Source organism: Mastigoproctus giganteus, chromosome 6 (assembly GCF_048544385.1).
Source record: "Mastigoproctus giganteus isolate SK-2022 chromosome 6, ASM4854438v1, whole genome shotgun sequence".
Taxonomy (NCBI): domain Eukaryota; kingdom Metazoa; phylum Arthropoda; class Arachnida; order Uropygi; family Thelyphonidae; genus Mastigoproctus; species Mastigoproctus giganteus.
The window spans coordinates 198,879,271-198,896,894 of NC_143580.1; the positions used below are offsets into that span (position 1 = coordinate 198,879,271).

At 35.2% G+C, this 17,624-nt stretch overlaps 1 protein-coding gene across 1 annotated transcript in view; it reads right to left on the minus strand.

The window, feature by feature from the left end:
* The window catches only part of LOC150084862 (uncharacterized), a 243,598-nt gene that overhangs the window by 18,057 nt on the left and 207,917 nt on the right, over nucleotides 1-17,624 (minus strand). The window contains exons 18-19 of the mRNA XM_090376371.1: nucleotides 16,417-16,468; nucleotides 3,213-3,362 (exon numbers count right to left, since the gene is read on the minus strand). Of these exons, the coding sequence (XP_090232497.1) occupies nucleotides 3,213-3,362; nucleotides 16,417-16,468 (202 nt within the window). The remainder of the gene's footprint in view (nucleotides 1-3,212; nucleotides 3,363-16,416; nucleotides 16,469-17,624) is intronic.

A 17,624-nucleotide genomic window follows, 5' to 3' on the forward strand; every position in this document is an offset into this window, starting at 1 on the left:
TGAGTTCATATAATCACCTTTTCTTATCTTCTGAAAAGTATATTTATTTATGTTTTTGAACTGATCTTTTTTAAGTTTACTATCATGCTTATCTATACTAGTTCCCAAAAATCTTAATGAATCTATAAATCTCAAATAATGTTTTGATAATCATTGCTTATAATTTTCTTCATCTAGAAAATACTCATCTTCTTCGAGTTTAATTTACTTATATTTTTTAAATTTTAAACACATATTTTTTCTCCATTTTTTGCAATAACTTTAACATTATCGCTATTAAATCCTAATTCCTTAATAAATCATAACCACTTAAACTAAGCATAATTACTGGAATAAAATCTGCATTTTTTATACTTCAAAAATAACTGAGCTGAACCTCTAAATTTTCCAGCTAAATGATCATGACTGCTAAATTTCTGTAATAACTTTTTTTGTTATTTGTTTTCGATTTCATTTGGAAATTCACATCCACAAATATGACATTGTTCTATTATCACAGTTCAATTGTTCTTCATCTGAAAGGGGTACCTATCTTCTTTTATATTGTAGATTCTAAATATTGTTTTTACATCTTCAACCAACCATTCCATAAATACTTTTGATGCATCTACATCTCTATATAATCTATGTTCTTTATATTCATATTTGTTATCATTAATGTATTTAATATAATAACAGAAACTCATAGGTTTTTGATAATTCATTATATAAGAATCTTTGGGATTTTGTCTAGCAGTATGTATTTTTTCGGTATTACTTTCAAAATCTGCATAAATAACAAATGTAATTTTTAATGAGTGATAATTTTTGAAATAAACTTTTTTTTTTTTTTTTTTCGGGTAGTTGTTCGGGCATCGGCTTCTGTGGCCATAATGCACCTCCCAAGGTTTTTGCAGTACTTTGATCCAAGCCCGAGGCGGGATTCAAACCCGCGACCTTTGGGTTGCCAGGCAGGCACTTTACCCACCCGACTAGCCCGGTCGGCTTGAAATAAACTGAATCGGTTTCAGGCATCTTAACTTTGTGTTCTTTACATGTTTTAATTTTTCTTCTGAATAAAAATATGTTAAATATATATCATATACATATATTTTTTCTTTATGATTATTCACCTGTGAACATATTACTCTTGATATATTTTTTATCCAACGATAACATTCTTTAATAGTATTATCAGTTTCAACTTGTTTCTTCATATAGAACAGATTCACATGCTTATGTAATTTATTTTCCATTATCAGTAAATGGCAAATTGAACTTTTTTGGTAATTATAAACATTAATAGAAATATTGTTTTGCTTTTCGAACTTAGGAATTTGAGGAAGGACAGTTGCAGAATAGATGTGTAGAAGCTGATAGCTCAAATAAATCCAAAGATGAACCAGACAAACTATTGAAGGGAATGAATTAGGTGAACAGGGATTTTTTTTCTTTTTTTGGTTGATGCTGTATAAGCTTCCTTTGTTACATTATTTGCCATTACTAATACTATATTTAAATTTTTCTTTTAATTTTAAATCTACACTAAGCACGAGATGTTGTCCATCTCATGCTGAGTGACAATGTCTGAATATATTTTATTTTTATCCCCCGATTCTGTCCAAATCTGTTTTTTCAGCTTTAGCAGAAGGCGAGGAAATCTTTTAAATTTATTCACAATTAATAAGTTATGTGATGGCAAAACATTATTAAATTATTACTGGTAAACCAAACTTACTAGAATGGTAGAAGGTTGGATTTTTCTCTCCCTGAGCAAGTGTCTTTTCAGATATCTGCTCAATTAATCATTCTTATTCTGTAATATCATTAGCTGAAGTTATAATTTCGTGTCAAGAGTTCTCCATGTCCGTCCCCCCACACGACTATTTGGAAATATGTTAACAGCTGCCTGTGGTTAGTCTGTGCAACAGATTTAGTTTTATAGTCCGTTGATGTTGATCCAATTTATTATCCTAGTTGGCAAGTTTATTTAATAATTTATTAAATGACCCAATTTATCATGTTGGCAAATTTATTTAATAATTCTAAATTTTCCTTGGAAACAATTTTGGACTGATTTAGACAGAAAAGTCTAAATCAGTCTAAAACATTTGCAAATTTTTTGACATTTTTTATTATAAATAAACTAACTCTTCATTAATTTTTATTATGTTTAATTTATAATTAAGTTGTGCAATAAAGAGTTACAATTTCTTATAATATTTATACAATTCAGGTTTTTTTTTTAAGGCAAATTTCATTATTATTCAGCCATTTCATGATTTTTTTATTTTATCTTCCATAAGTAATCAAAGCACATATAGAGCTTATAAAACTAGTACAGCAAAATGAAAAATACCCTGTTTTTATTACTTTTCTTTTATTACCCTGAATTTTGTACTTTTCGTTTTAAAAAATAAATAATACATTTTATTTTAAAATTTATACTTCTACTACTGCCTGGCATCTCTCATAGTGCAGCTTAATATCACAACTGTTTTACTTCAAAATAAGATGGCAAAACAATTGAAACAGCTGTCAGTGTAACAACACTTTTATTACAAATAAATGCTAATAATAATACTTCTCAACACGGAAATACTATTTTTAGAAATGAAATAAAGCAACTTTTGAGATATGTTTGTTTGTTATTTGGTTTTTAGGAGCATTAGGCTATGGAGGTGCCTCTCTTGAGATATACTACTTGCATACTGTATATGAGAGATCAATACCATCAGGGGGAAAAAATATTTTCAAATAGACTTTTATTATTTATTATTATTATTAGCCATATGGTGCAAGGAAGCCTGAGGCTTATGCTACACCAGCCAAAAAAAAAAAAGTTACCCTGAGAGAAAGAGAGAGAACAAGAGTCAGAAATAGAAGGGAATCACCAAGAAAGAGAAAAATGATGATATCCAGCTCAGAACCCTGGGTGTGCCAAGCCCATACTCACCAGATGTGAGCCCCTATATAAGTAGTGTACTGAAAGAAAATTTGATCTGCTATTATTAATGTAGTTAAATAAATATTATATAGATGAAAAAAAACTATAAATATGGAAAATGGAATGATTTATTTTGTTTCTGTTTTTAATGTTGATCCAAATGTAAAATAATAACTAATTGCTTAATGATCATACTTTAGAAGGGAAAATGCGTTTTCTTTACATTTAAAGAAAATTTGCAGTTCTCTTAGAATACTGATGAGTTAAATGTAATAGAAATACTTACTTCTGCTTATTTCTTTTTTGCATTTCCTTCTTCCATATGTCTTTAAAGTCACTACAAAATGTGATCCATGGAGTAAAAAGTTCTTTTGGCCACTCAGAGATATTTCTTGACTTGCTATTCCAGCTAAAGAATGCTTTGATGTCTAAAAACCTATTAAAATGATAATAGTTACATGTAAAAAAAAAATTATTTTCTTATAATATTTGCAAAAACCACTACAGTTAGTTCACACGACTGGTAGCCTATAGTGAAACCACACAACAGGAGTACTTTTAATTTAAGATTTAAATTAGGTGTACAGGCAACCCCCCCTCATGTAACATGATACTTCTACAACACGGTTTTGCTGTAACAAGACTGATAAAGTGTGGCAATCCCCACACAACATTGTAGTCATATGACACTGTGTCGCTCTAACATGATTAGAGAATTGGGCAAGCCTCGCATAACACAGCATTTTTGAGCTTTTATGCGGGCAAAACTCTGCTATTATGTTGGATGTAATTTTTCAACATTTCCATTATTTTTTGTGAATCCCTGCTTTTGGCTCACTAATTGTTATGCAAAAAAAAAAAAAAAGAAATCCCAGTGTTAGGTTCTGTGCTATTGAACTCGTGCTTGTTGAAAAATCTAGATTTCAAAGTTTTATTACTATTGGATAACGTGCCAGCCCATCCAAATGCTGAAGTGATGTTGCTACCACCTATTACAACTTCTTTAATTAGATCAAGGCATTATATCTACCTTTTAAACTCATTACATCAGAAAATTGTTACAATAGATTTTGGAAAAAAATGATTCCGAAGTGATGTAAGCATGTGAACATTTTTCAATTGTGGACTGTATCAGAATCATAGCTTTATTGATCAAAGAAGCAAAACAGTCAACGTTAAATGCGTGTTGGAAAAATGTATGGCCAGAGTCAGTTCATTCAGGAAATATGGTTGAACCGGCAGAAAACGGAATCAGTGCAACAATAGAACTTGCTAAGTCGGTAAGAGAGGAAGGTTTTGATGTTATGACTACTGAAGCCCTCAAGGGTAGCACAGTCAGCAGAATCGGTGTCCTCTCTACACCGGATGGAAAAGACCTAAGTTTGAATTCCCATCAATGACAGGAGGAATGTTTATGGGTCTTTTTCACAACATGACTGAGTTAGTCTGTCTCAAGCAAGGATAATATGGTTTTTTTTCTCCAAGAAACTTGGGTTTTCCATCTAGCAAAATGGAAAATCAACCTCCGAACATGCAATTTATGGACAATATACACATAACATGGCCATAGTCACCAATGCTCCTGGAAAAAAAAAACAAAGAAATGATTACTGAAGATGTTCAAGAATTACGAATTACTGGTAGAAAAAGTGGCTGGCAAAGCAGATTTGGTGAAAATGGCATTGGAGGCAAATCAAATCAATTAGCCAAGCAATTAGAATCTTATTTTTTGAATTCAGATTCTTCAACTGAATTGAGCCCAAAGTTCAAAAGGGAGCTTCAAAAATGCTTAGTTCCATACGATGAAATTTACAAAGATCTATCAAACAAAACAAACAAACTCAGATTAATGATTTTTTAAAGAGAGTAGAAGATGCATGAAATCTGAATTGTGTATTTTTGTTAATATTTTGTTAATGAAATGGTATATTTTTGTTAGCGCTTGGAACGTAAAGTCCCTTTTTGTACTGGTTCTTAGTCCCATATAACATGGTTTCGCAAACATTGTAGATATTATACACGGTTTAACCTGTAATTAAAATTGGGAGAAAAATTTTTTAAAATTACCTATAAAATGAAATTATGCAATTTTTAAAATAGTTATGATCATAAAATGAAATTCTACTAGTATGATTATTTTCATACGGTTCCTAAGTGATTATTTTGGATAAGGTAAGTAGTATATTGAACTATAATAATATCATGACCCTTTATTATAATGGTTTTCATATACCTAGTATAATATGAGAACTGTTATATTTGAAGCATCCCACCGATTTCAACAAGCTTTGCTACTAGCTCTATTATAGAAATGTAGTGACAGTGTTAACTAAAATTAGGTATAATTGAAATAAACTATTAATTAAACTCTTACCAATCCTATGTTTGTTCACTAATCATACAGCAGTATAAATAATGTAGAACACGGCTGCCTGGCCTCTTTAGTGTTGTAGGCTAACATACCAGCTATAATTACTGGTAGTTTCTTGAACAAAATTTTGTTTTCAAAAAATTATTTAAGATTAACATACACAGTGCAACCTTCATATAATGCGGGTGTTGAGCGAACAACTTGAACGCTTATGTTATAGATGAAACTAAGATTTATTTAGCTTTTTCACAAGTACACATTGAGTAAAACACATGAATTATTAAAGGTTAATATCATTCCCTTTACATTTTATTCATTCTACTGATACAAAATAAAAATAAAATTAATAAATATATTTTCTGTTTATGTTTGGGGATGATTACACAGGGTGAGAGGAAGTTCACAGGATAGAGAGAATACAAGGACATTACCACTTAGGGCTGTCAGGTACTACATTTTATGCATCCATTCTGAAATAGTCATCTAATGTAGTTTGTAAGAACTGATGACTGTTTTTTTCAGTACATAATTCTTATTAGTAGTCATATGCAATAAACTATGTTCAATATAAGTTTGATATTCTAAACATGCCATCACTCCATTAAATGCTTTTGAGTACTTTAATTTCTGGTATTCCTTCTTTACAGTAACCATCTACAATCTGTCTTCTGAGTCACTCCATTTGTCACTGGCCTTGTATTTGCCATCTGTCTTTCCACTGTTCATAGAGGCTGTGATTTCTTCCTCACTCGGGTGATGCACAACCAAAGTTTTCACATCCCCTTTGACCCAGGACACCAGGTATATTATAAGTAGCCTTTGCTTCTCATCCTGAAAATGCTGCTAATTTCGGATTTTAATCAGAGATTTTCCAATACATTTCACCAGCAGTTTTCAATTGTCATTGAGCTAATTTATTACCACCATTGTATGCATATTCTTTCAGCATCAGTTTTCAAAAATTCTGAAAATTGCATTTTGGGATTCACATCAGCAAGTAGCTCAACATGACAGTAGGCTTAAGTAATGTCTTGATCTATGGAACTGGATCAGTGCAGTTGTTCTTCAGCAGAAACACAACTCTGATCTTGTCATCTTTAACTTTCAGTTGTCCAGTTCAATCAAAGAATGAACTGGACAGTAATCTAACAGTAACAGTGAAGCACTTGAGTTATTTTTATAAATCATAGGTAGAAATATTATGTTGCGATTTTACATAATGTATATAAATTAGTATAAACTGTATGCATGTGTGAATGTAAACACAATGTGTACAACAACAATGAAAAAAATAACATCAGGGTTAAATAAAACACCAATGATGTTCACCATTCAACGTTAAAAAGAAAATTTTGTAGAAAAATCCTTTTCCTATGTAAAGCACATTAATTTGTCCACAAACCTGAAATCACTTCCAGGTGATAGAGGATATCTTCACATTTTTATTCACCAACCAGAAAATGTGCATGCTACAGTAGATGGCGGCATAATCACAAAATTGTAATTGTGGTGAAAATTTACCAATAAAATTCCATTCTTTTAGTTTTGTAATCAATTGATAACTTCTGTATGAGCTGAAACTTGTGCGATTTCACCCTCAGAGTATGATATAACACATTAAGTACTGTTGACCTTAACTTGTTAAGCTCAAGACTGGCATACTGTGTGGATTTTCCTAAGATTTGCATAAAGCTTCCTCAAACTAGTTCTACTGCACCCTTGCCAAATTTTGCTCAGCAACCATCTCAGCTGGGTTGATTGCACAGACATCCTTTATAAATTTTCCTTTTCATTACAAAACTGCAGGTCTACTCAGCTTCTTTTTAAACTGTATTCAGAATTTACACATAGCAGCAGTGGAAGATGTTTGTTTGTTATTTGCTTTTTAGGAGCATTAGCAACTAAGGCCATATTGCTCCAGGATATGCGGTGGTCATTCCCTGACCTTTCCGCATCCTCCGTATTTGGTGGTGATGGGCTCGAACCCCGGTCTAATCAAGAAGTGTGTGTTATGCACCGCTGCTCCTTCCCACCTGGCTACGGAGGTGCCTACAGCAGTAGAAGACTGTGGCTCTTTGAACTAAAGTATGAACTGCACCTTTCTGGAGTTGGTAAATTCCACCATGATTGCAGTTTTATAATTATGCTGCCATCCACTGTGCAAATCCCAAACTCACATTGAACAGATTTAAAATATAAAATGCTAACTTGGACAACTTCATAGCAGCTCTGGACATCTGTCATGCAACTTCTGGTGGGGGACTGTAACTTGCTGGATCCAGAAGTGCACTAGAGAAGTTACCAAGGTCATTACAAATGCCTATACAACAACCTTTAAACCAAAGAATCCACTCCCCAGTGCTGTTTCCTGGTGGAACTTAGAGCTGTAGTGCCTCCGCAGAGAGGTAAATAGTAAAAGGAAAGCATGGCCGCAACCAGAGGTGGATGTCATGAGACAACAATATAGAATAGCCAGGAACACCTATATGGCTCTAATCTGCCAAAGGAAAAGACCATCTTGGGAGCACCTGGTGGCATCGACTGGGAATGCCGACCCTTGGGGAAGTGGTATACAAAATTACCACCATAAACTCCCCAGGGGAGAGGTTCTGACAACTACTCTCAAACCACAAGGCACAATTACCACTACCTGGGAGCAATCAATTAATAATATACTCAATATCATTTTCCAGCCACTAATCTCTGACCTCACACCAATACAAGCCCAACTGTGTGCCTCCAATGATTACCACACCATGCAGAAAACCGAAGAGCCCTTCACCCTGGAGGAACTTCATCGAGCAGTCCTTGAAACTCAAGGACAGGAAATGCCCAGGCCTTGACCTTATGGAGCCTGAGATTGTCAGGAGAATAGCAGACTACAATCCACTTGATTGGAAGACAGCTAATCTTCGACTTCTCCTCAAGAATACGAATAAACAGCCACAACAGCCCACATCATACAGACCAATCGCCCTCCTAACTGTTCTCAGCAAACTCTTTGAGAGACTAATCTTCTGCAGAATTCACAAGTATTATACAATCACAAGACTAACAACCAGTACAGATTCCATCTGGGGCACTCAACAGTAGACACTAAATAACCTGATAACATCTGCTCAATCCACACCTGAGAAATACTTCCTTGTAATTGCAGTCAACTTCACTGGTGTGTTCGACTCACTTTGGCGGCTGAGCATTCTTGGCGGGCTCAGGCAAGCACAGATTCCTCAAAATCTCTACTCCTGCATTAAAAGCTATGTGACAGATCTGTCAGTGTAGAGACAGTCTACTCCAGGGTGATCAGAAAGATTCACAGGACATGCCCACAGGGCTCGCTCCTAGAACCAACTTTCTGGAACGTGATCCTGGATAAGTTCCTAAATCAAGATCTTGAGCATGTTAAGTCCCAAGCCTATGCAGATGATTTGATCCTTTTCGTGCCTGCCAGCTCAAGGGCCCAGCTTGAAATTTCTGCTAACCGAGCACTCCAGCTCCTCCAGGAGTGGACTACCCAGCACAACCTGACAATCTCGGCTGAGAAAACCTCCAGCATTCTCCAGAAAGGGAACCTAAGTTCAACCACCAGACCACCGATTAAGATCAATGCCACAACCATCAAGCACTGCACCCAGCTTAAGCACCTTAGTGTAATCCTGGACTCAAAACTGTTCTTCCTCCCACACCTACAGTATATCCAAAAGAAGATAAGAAATTACATAGCATTGGTGGCAAGGGGTCACCCACAGGGACTGGGGTCAAAAATGGCATACCCTAGCACTGTTTTACAAACACTGCTTATTACAGCCATCTCATATGCTGAAGGGGTCTGGTATCACCAGGCAACTATTGTTGCAAATCAGAAGAAATTAGCCACCATTCAAAGAGCAATACTACTTATCATCACCAGAGCTCACTGCACAGTGAGCACTCCTGCTCTCCAAGTCCTTGCTGGAGTCCTCCCTCTAGATCTTGAAATAATTAGATGTGGCATGTTGTATCGTTTGTCCACAGGAATCTCCACTACCACCATTGGATTCGCCACCAACCCAGCAATCAATTGCAAGACAGAGAAAAGGCACCTTCTTGCTCACCTGCAGCAGGCCTGGCAGGACAGATGGACGACATCCACTAAGGGAGCGATTACAAAACAATTCATCCGTGAAGTAATGTTCGCGTTCCAAAAGCACCAAGCTGGTTTTCCTCTGGCCTGTTAGTTTTTTTTTAGGAGCATTAGCAACTAAGGCCATATTGCTCCGGGATATGCGGTGGTCATTCCCTGACCTTTCCGCATCCTCCGTATTTGGTGGTGATGGGCTCGAACCCCAGTCTAATCAAGAAGCGTGTGCTATGCACTGCTGCTCCTTCCCCTCTGGCCTGTACATAACGTACCCCCTTACAGGCCATGGGTCGATACAAGAAAAATTAACATCTCTGGGCATCACAGATGATCCACACTGCCACTGTGGCACTGACGAATCTTGGCACCATACAAAGTATGACTGTCCTGCATATACTTGATATATTTTGATCACAAAGATTACTAATTTGCCAAAGAACCAAGAACATATACTAATTCATACTCATGACAATTATAAATACTTCACCACTTTTTCACAGGATGTCTTTGACAGACGAAGAACATTAAGGAACCTATTAAAACACCAAGACCAATAACTTGAGACAGATTCTGGGCACCCCTCCCCAGTAGCATAAACTGCCAACCTCATCAAAGCTCACCTGAACTGAGATTCAATTCTTTCATCCAAGTTCCATCAGGCTGATATCCGCAACAAAATCTGCAGGCAAGATCAATCAATCGGGCTGTGATATCACCTGATTTTAACTTTGAAACCACAGAACCTGACTATCCCTTCACAGGAAATAAGACACTGATTGACACACCTAAAACCAGTATCTAGGTTGAGAATCAACAATTTTGATTACGCCATCAATTGATTTGGACACTGGAAACATCAACACCTGGGCAACTCCCTTCAAGAGAAATCCTCAACTCATCATGAAAGATCATGGACTTCTTGGTCTAAAACTGGATTCTCTTACTGTATACTTTTACTCCTAATCCCCCGACTACACTCACCTGATGGATTCATTTGCGTTGTTTATTTGCAGATGCCTCTATCTACATCCCCAAAACCTCTGTTAGTATAACTGAACGAAGCCATAATGAAAATCCATACCGACTGAGATAATAATTGACAACAGCTCTTGCTTGTCGCAAGACTTCTAAATCATCAGGCAGCTAGATCGCTAAAATGCCACAATGCATATGACCAATGATCACAGACAGGACTATGTCCCAGGAAAGACAGTGCACTAAGGCTCTACAACATGAGACAAGGAAGTGACGGCAAACTCTGGATGGGGCTCTGTCCCAAGTATATCACCACGTATGGATCCTTAACATGTAATAACATAAAAGAAGAACAACCATGGACTGGACTGCATCCCATGAAATGCAATCCACTGAACTGTCACCATAATTAGAAGAAACAAGGAAGTGACCACAAATCCCAGACAGGACCTGATCCCACGCAAGACTCCAAACCCAGACATTGAAGACACCAGCAGCTTTGCTGCCACAAGCCATACTGGCAATTAAACAGAGCACTCTCACCTGGTTTTCTTTTACTCTTCTCCCTGGCTGGGGGAAGAGGGTACCTGTTCCTCCCTTCTGCCTGGTGAGGCATGAACCTGCCTCACTGATTTTCTGGGGGTCACCTTCTCTATCGTCCCACATCCCTCTGCCTTCCCCCCAGCCTTCAGTCTCCCCCTACTCTGTCTAACTCACCAGTGTACACCCCACACAATTTATCAATTAATAACATCTAAATTTAAACCGCATTTGCATAAACCTCTCTGTCTTTTATATTCTAGCATTAACTCCCTCTTTTCTTCCTTTCTTTTTTTTTTTTTTTTTTTTACATAGGCCCTTGCCACTGAAATCTTCAGAAACTAGGTGACAGGGCCTGCCAGAGTACAAAATAAAATCTACTGGGTACCTGACCTGCCTCCCCAGGGCCAAGTGCAGTAATGGTGGGTCCCAAAAGGAGCCCAATGGCTAAATGGTCAGAAAAAACACCCAGTGGCGTAGCTATCATGTAGGCAGGCAAGGCAATTGCTTCTGGGCCCTTTAGGGGCATGGCATCTTTGGCTGTCTCCTGTTTTTGCAATTTTCATTAATTAAGTAGGGGCCCGAACATGTTCTTTGCCTCCAGACCTAAAAAAGGGTAGCTACGCTACTGGAAACAACAGTACACAACACTACACATCCTGCCACTCCCCACACACTTTTTAAATCTCTGGCCTACACAGTTCTGTGCTACACAAGCAGAGTACACAATGCGGAATTGGGGGGGGGAACCCCTGGTGCCGCCAGACAAATGCACTTTGCGCAAATGTGGGAAACCACTGGTGCCACCTGACCAGTAGTGAGCCATGAATATTTTAACAATGGGCTCGCAATTTTGCAGACTTTTTGAAACATCCTTGGGGATTCCTGCCGAGTAAATTTGATTGGTCACGGAAGTGACTTCTTCCACGGCTTTTGCCAGAGGCACTTCTCACATTCGCACTACTAGTCTGTGCCAAGCACTCACTAGTAGTGCGCTTAGAGCGCGTGATGCATTTTTCATGACCGGTATAATATCTCGGGTCAGCCTGGTCATCAAGCCCCTCCTTTACGTAACACCTGGATACGATAATATCTCGAGTTCTTACTTTTTAGAATTTTTGAATAGTATGACATCACAATCATGCTTCCTGAAGTAAGTATGATTGCAACAATACAAGTATTTGTCAACAATTTATTTTTTTGTCTCACATTTTCGTAACATTCAATTGTTAGATGTCCTTAAAATATGCATATGTCGTTTCAACTACAAGGTTGGTACTTAAGTCAATGCTGTTTTCTAGAGACATTTAGATATGTTGCAATCGCAAGTATACATCTCTTACTTTAGTTATCATAAACCCATTGTATCTTGTCTTCCAGAAATTACAAAAATTTGCGAAGGTTCAATAAAATATTTACGCTACAAAAGCTCTTTTATTTTGTAATTAATATACAAATCAAAATACCTAAAAGAAACACACAGAATTCACATAAAGCCATCTACTATGCATGCTTAGCACATTTGCCACTTTTTTATTCTTTTTTTTTTTTTTTTTTTTTTTTAAAAGTAAGAGAAATATTATGGATACATTTTTTCATAATAAAATTTTAATATTGTGAATAAAAAATAACATGAAATATTTCCCATATCACAAATAACAAACTATCACAAAGAAATTCTACAATATAAAAAACAAACTCTTCTAGAAAACGTACACAAAAATCACAGATTACATGAAAAAAAATTATACAAATATTCAAGAAAAGTTTATTCTAAAATCTGCCATATAGAATTTACTTCTTTATTAACGTTGTTGTCAATCTTCTGATTTGCTCAATAGCTGAGCGATGATTACAGAGGAATAATTTGATATAATGATCCAGATCAAATTGCAGCAGTGGCTTTCCATTTAGATGTATGGTAATCATAATCTGCAACTTGTTTAATTGTCACAATATTATTCATTACGCTGAAAGCTCGCTCAGCTTCAGCAGTGCTAATTGCAATGGTTTCAAAGGTATTTCTGGCTTTCTTAATTGAAGAGGGAATTTCACTCGATTTTAAAGATAAACTGTCTTTGACAAAAATCTCGAAAATCATTAATTTTTATTTTATATTTTATCAGAAAATTTAAATTTCTTATTCATTTTTCAGTCTTGCTATGGTTAGTTGGTTGTTTTAGGATTTTATGGTGCATTAGCATCTAAATATAAAAGTATAATATTATAATTGTTTATATATTATTGTGAAAGAGTATACAATATAAAAAGTTTATAAAGCATAAAATGATAAAAACATTCTAGATAAAGTTATTTAGATTAATAAGTTGTAAAAACTTAAATATAGCTGACACGTTGTCATTGTCCGATAAAATCTGTCAGAGTGTATAAGGCTCAGACAGATGCTAAAACATAAATGATGATCATTATAAAAACACGGACATTCAATTAAAATATGACAGGTCTTGCCACAGAGACGAAAGTTCTTTCATATTCCACAATTCCGGGTAGCATATGTTTAAAATTTCTTTAAATTCCTCATCGTCAATAGTATCATTATTTTCTTTATTTAATTTAAAATTACTCAGTTGCATTAATTAATTTATCCTTAATAATGCGTTATGAGGTAATTTTTTAAGTGTGTTCTTACTTTTGACTCGTTCAAATTCTTTCAACTTCGACATGCTCTCAATTTTAGCTTCATAATTTCCTTCAGAATTTTTCAAATTAGAGATAGCATTGATAGTTAGAATAATTAATTTATCTGCTTTTACTACAGTGATGCTGCAACTCTGTAAAGCTTCTGAAAGCTAAGAGAGCTCCTGCAGGATGTCGATCATTAGTGCTAAATAGTTAAGAAATTCTGGATTGAAAAGCCGGTTTAATAATCCAGAATATTTAGCATTCTGATTAAAAATGTTTGCACAAAGCGGGATAATTCCTCCAGCCCTCAATTGCCGTCTGCAAGCTACAAGTTTCCCATCGTGGTCAGAACACATGACCGATCGTTATAGTTTCCATATCAAGTTCTTTAGCAATAATCCTTAATTCTCACTGGTTTTTTGGAGATTGGTGATATAATGCATACAGTGTTTTTTTTTTTTTAAATTATTGCCTATATGCCATTATATTTTGGAACATTGGGTCTACTTTGGTATGCCCCGCAAAACATTAAAAATTTCCTATCAGGTGTGATGACTGGAAAAAGTCTAACCATGCTTAGTATTCGTTGCTAGTTGTTGTTGATGTCCTCATTATTGCTACCATTGATGCCTGGAAAAGAGAGCCCCTTAATTTTACATCATCATCATTACATAACATCATTACAGTAATGCCAACCAGGCTAGCCAGGTGGGTAAAGTGCCTGCCTGGCAACCCAAAGGTTGCGGGTTCAAATCCCGCTCGGGCTTGGATCAAAGTACTGCAAAAAACCTTGGGAGGTGCATTATGGCCACAGAAGCCAATGCGGCAACAACTACCAAAAAAAAAAAAAAAAAAAAAAAAAATACAGTACTATGAATAGCACATCATTACATTATCATCATTAACATTACACCACTTCAGTAATATGAAAATATATTATTATACATCATAACCTAACCTAACCTCATCAGACATATACTGTATAACTATCAAAGCAGGGGCATACCAAAATATATTTTCATATTACTGTAATGATATGCTATTCATATTACTGTAATTATGTATACTGATGTTATGTAATGATGACCTAACTTTACCTCATCAGACATATACTGTATAACTATCAAAGCAGGGGCTTACCAAAATATATTTTCATTTTACTGTAATGATGTAATGTAATAATGTGCTATTCATATTACTGTAATGATGTAATGTAATGATGTGCTATTCATATTACTGTAATGATGTATACTGTATAATGATGTTATGTAATGATGATGATATAATTTAATGAGGTAAAATTAAAGGGCTCTCTTTTCCAATCATCAGTAGTTGCAATAACGAAGACATCAACAACAACTAGCAACGAATACTAAGCATGGTTAGACTCTTTTCCAATCATCAGGCATATACTGTATAATATGTGGCGGCATACCAGACTCTTTTTCGGTCATTAGATCTGATAGGAAATTTTTAATGTTTAGCAGGGGCATACCAAAATAGACCGGGAACATCTTCTTTACAGTGAAAGCCTTGACACGGTTTCCAAATCTGCCAACATCTCATCTTTGGAAAGTTTTCTTAATATCTTAGTTGCCTCATTCCCCCTCCTCCCAATGTCTCTAGTTCTTTGAATAGTGTGCAAAATATAGGAATCGCTCAGATATTCAGCTACTGTGACCATGTAAACATAGACAGGAGAATTTTACTGAAACGCGTGGATCACTCACTTCTCTGAAAAATATGTGACTTTTTGTCAGAGTAAAGGGGAACCACGACATAGGTTATCCATGTTGGGAATATTGTTAATCCTCTGACTGGATATGGAAAGCATACTAACTAGCATGACTACTCAGAATGTAGCTGCATAGGTTTTAGGACACCACAATGTTGTGGAACGGTAATCACTTTCACCCTTAATTCACGCTTTCTAATTACCTAAATTGCCTAAAGGCCAGAGGTGAGAACAATGCATACAAAGTTGTCTCTCAATCTATTCGTTCCATGGAAACTATTTTAAATGTTTCCGTAGAAACCAAGTGAAATTAAAAAAAATTCGCTGTAAAGAAGTTCACTAAACAGAGGTCCGACTGTAACTCAAAAATGAAGCAATTTTAAAATACATAACTGGTCGATTGTGCCATTAAAATTCTGGGGATGGGGTCCCATTCGCTTCACTGTAGTTCCGGCTCTGGATACTCAATAATTAAATTAAGGATTTCATTTGTAAAATAAATAATAGTTTCAACAATGGGCTCGCAAATTTTCAAAAATAATAACAATGGGCTCTCGCAAGCCCACTATAGCTCACCACTGCACTTGACCCCAAAATACTATGCTACTATTACTATGCAGCATGAATATTTTTCTGGTTGACGAATAAAAACTTGAAGATATCCTTTATTATCTAGAAGTGGTTTCAGGTTTGTATCGCATATCTATTCACATAATAATGTTTTAGTCTCGTAAAGGAGGTTTGCGAATACCATGTATTTAATTCAGCTTAACTCATATTCCTGGAGAAAAAAAAAAAAAAAAAAACCAACCTAGAAACAAAATATTGATACTGTTAGATTTAAGAGGATATTTACCAAAGAAGAATAACAAGTCTGTATAAAAACAAAATCTGCAGTCTTCAATTGTTACTTTATAAAGTCAATAATGGTAACTGCAAATTTATTACTTGACAGAAATGGCTTAAATTTTTTAAATTACTAATGCAAATTAAACCAATGTTATAAAATAATTCCACTTTAGTTCCACTATTTTCTTCAAGTTTGACGTGAACTCAAATTTTGAAATTCATACATGACTACTTATAATAAGTCACTTAAAACTCACTTTGTTTTACATTCTTCTAGATTCTCTTCTTGTTCTCTATGTTCTTGAAATGCTACAAGAAAAGAAAAAAATCATTATCGGATTAATATGTATGTGAGATACATACAGCAGTAATAGTAGTGTATGTGTGTGGGGGTAGAATTCTAAGATTTATTCATTTTTTGCTATTTTTCTCTACTTCACTCAACTACTTTGTTCACTCTGAAGTTACTCAGTGCTTCCAAGATAATATTTTGCCATAGTTTTTATATTAAAAATTCAAGATATTTATTGAACAGGGTAAAAACATCCTATAAAGTTGACAATATGATTTTATGAAACTGTCAATGGGTTAAGTAACGAAGTATTAGACATAATACTTAAATTATTTATTTATTACTGTCAATGATATAATGATAACAATATAGAAAGAAGTGAAATAGAGAAATGCCTGGTTATTGTTTTGTTTGGAACAAGTTGCTGTGATTGCAGTTGTGATATGTTGGGAGAAACCACCACTTCACAAAGCAGTTTCAATAGGAAGCTGTATCTGCCAATTTTATTGGCAAATAAAAGGGCTTGATCTTGATATTTTGGTACATTTTCTTCCTATTGTGAATAGAAATTCCAGTTTACAATCTAGCCATCCAAGAGGAACTTCTGTGCCTGTTTTGTGATGATCCTGGCCATATTTCTGCTTAAAAAGTACTAATGAGATATATGCATCAATGTATGTGTTTTGTAATGGCTGTTGTGTTGCACACTGTAATTGTTTTCTGATTTACTATCAACTTAGTTTTATGAATTTTACATGCCACACAGTGGCAGATAAAGGAGAGATTTTTGTCAAAGATTATGTCATGATCTTTGTGAAAATCAAATTTTGGTGCTGAAGTGTCTTGAACACAAATATCAACTGAATCAGTATTAGTATTGGCAAATGATGTTAGAAAGCAAGCTTAAACAGCATCAGCCAAAAAACCGAAAAAAAAAATTCCCTCTTCACCTCTCCCATACTGTGTCTATTTCTTCTTTGAATTTTTCAAACTATCCACAACAATCGAGATTCTTCTGGAGGGCACAGGTGATTTGAGCAGAAAAGGATCAGAAGTACTGTTGAACAGAATCATCAAATATCTGCACTAAGAGATATTACAGGAATCATGAGAATATAACAAGAACCTGTATTTAAGATTTGTTGATCATCAAAAAGCATAGCATCAGAACTA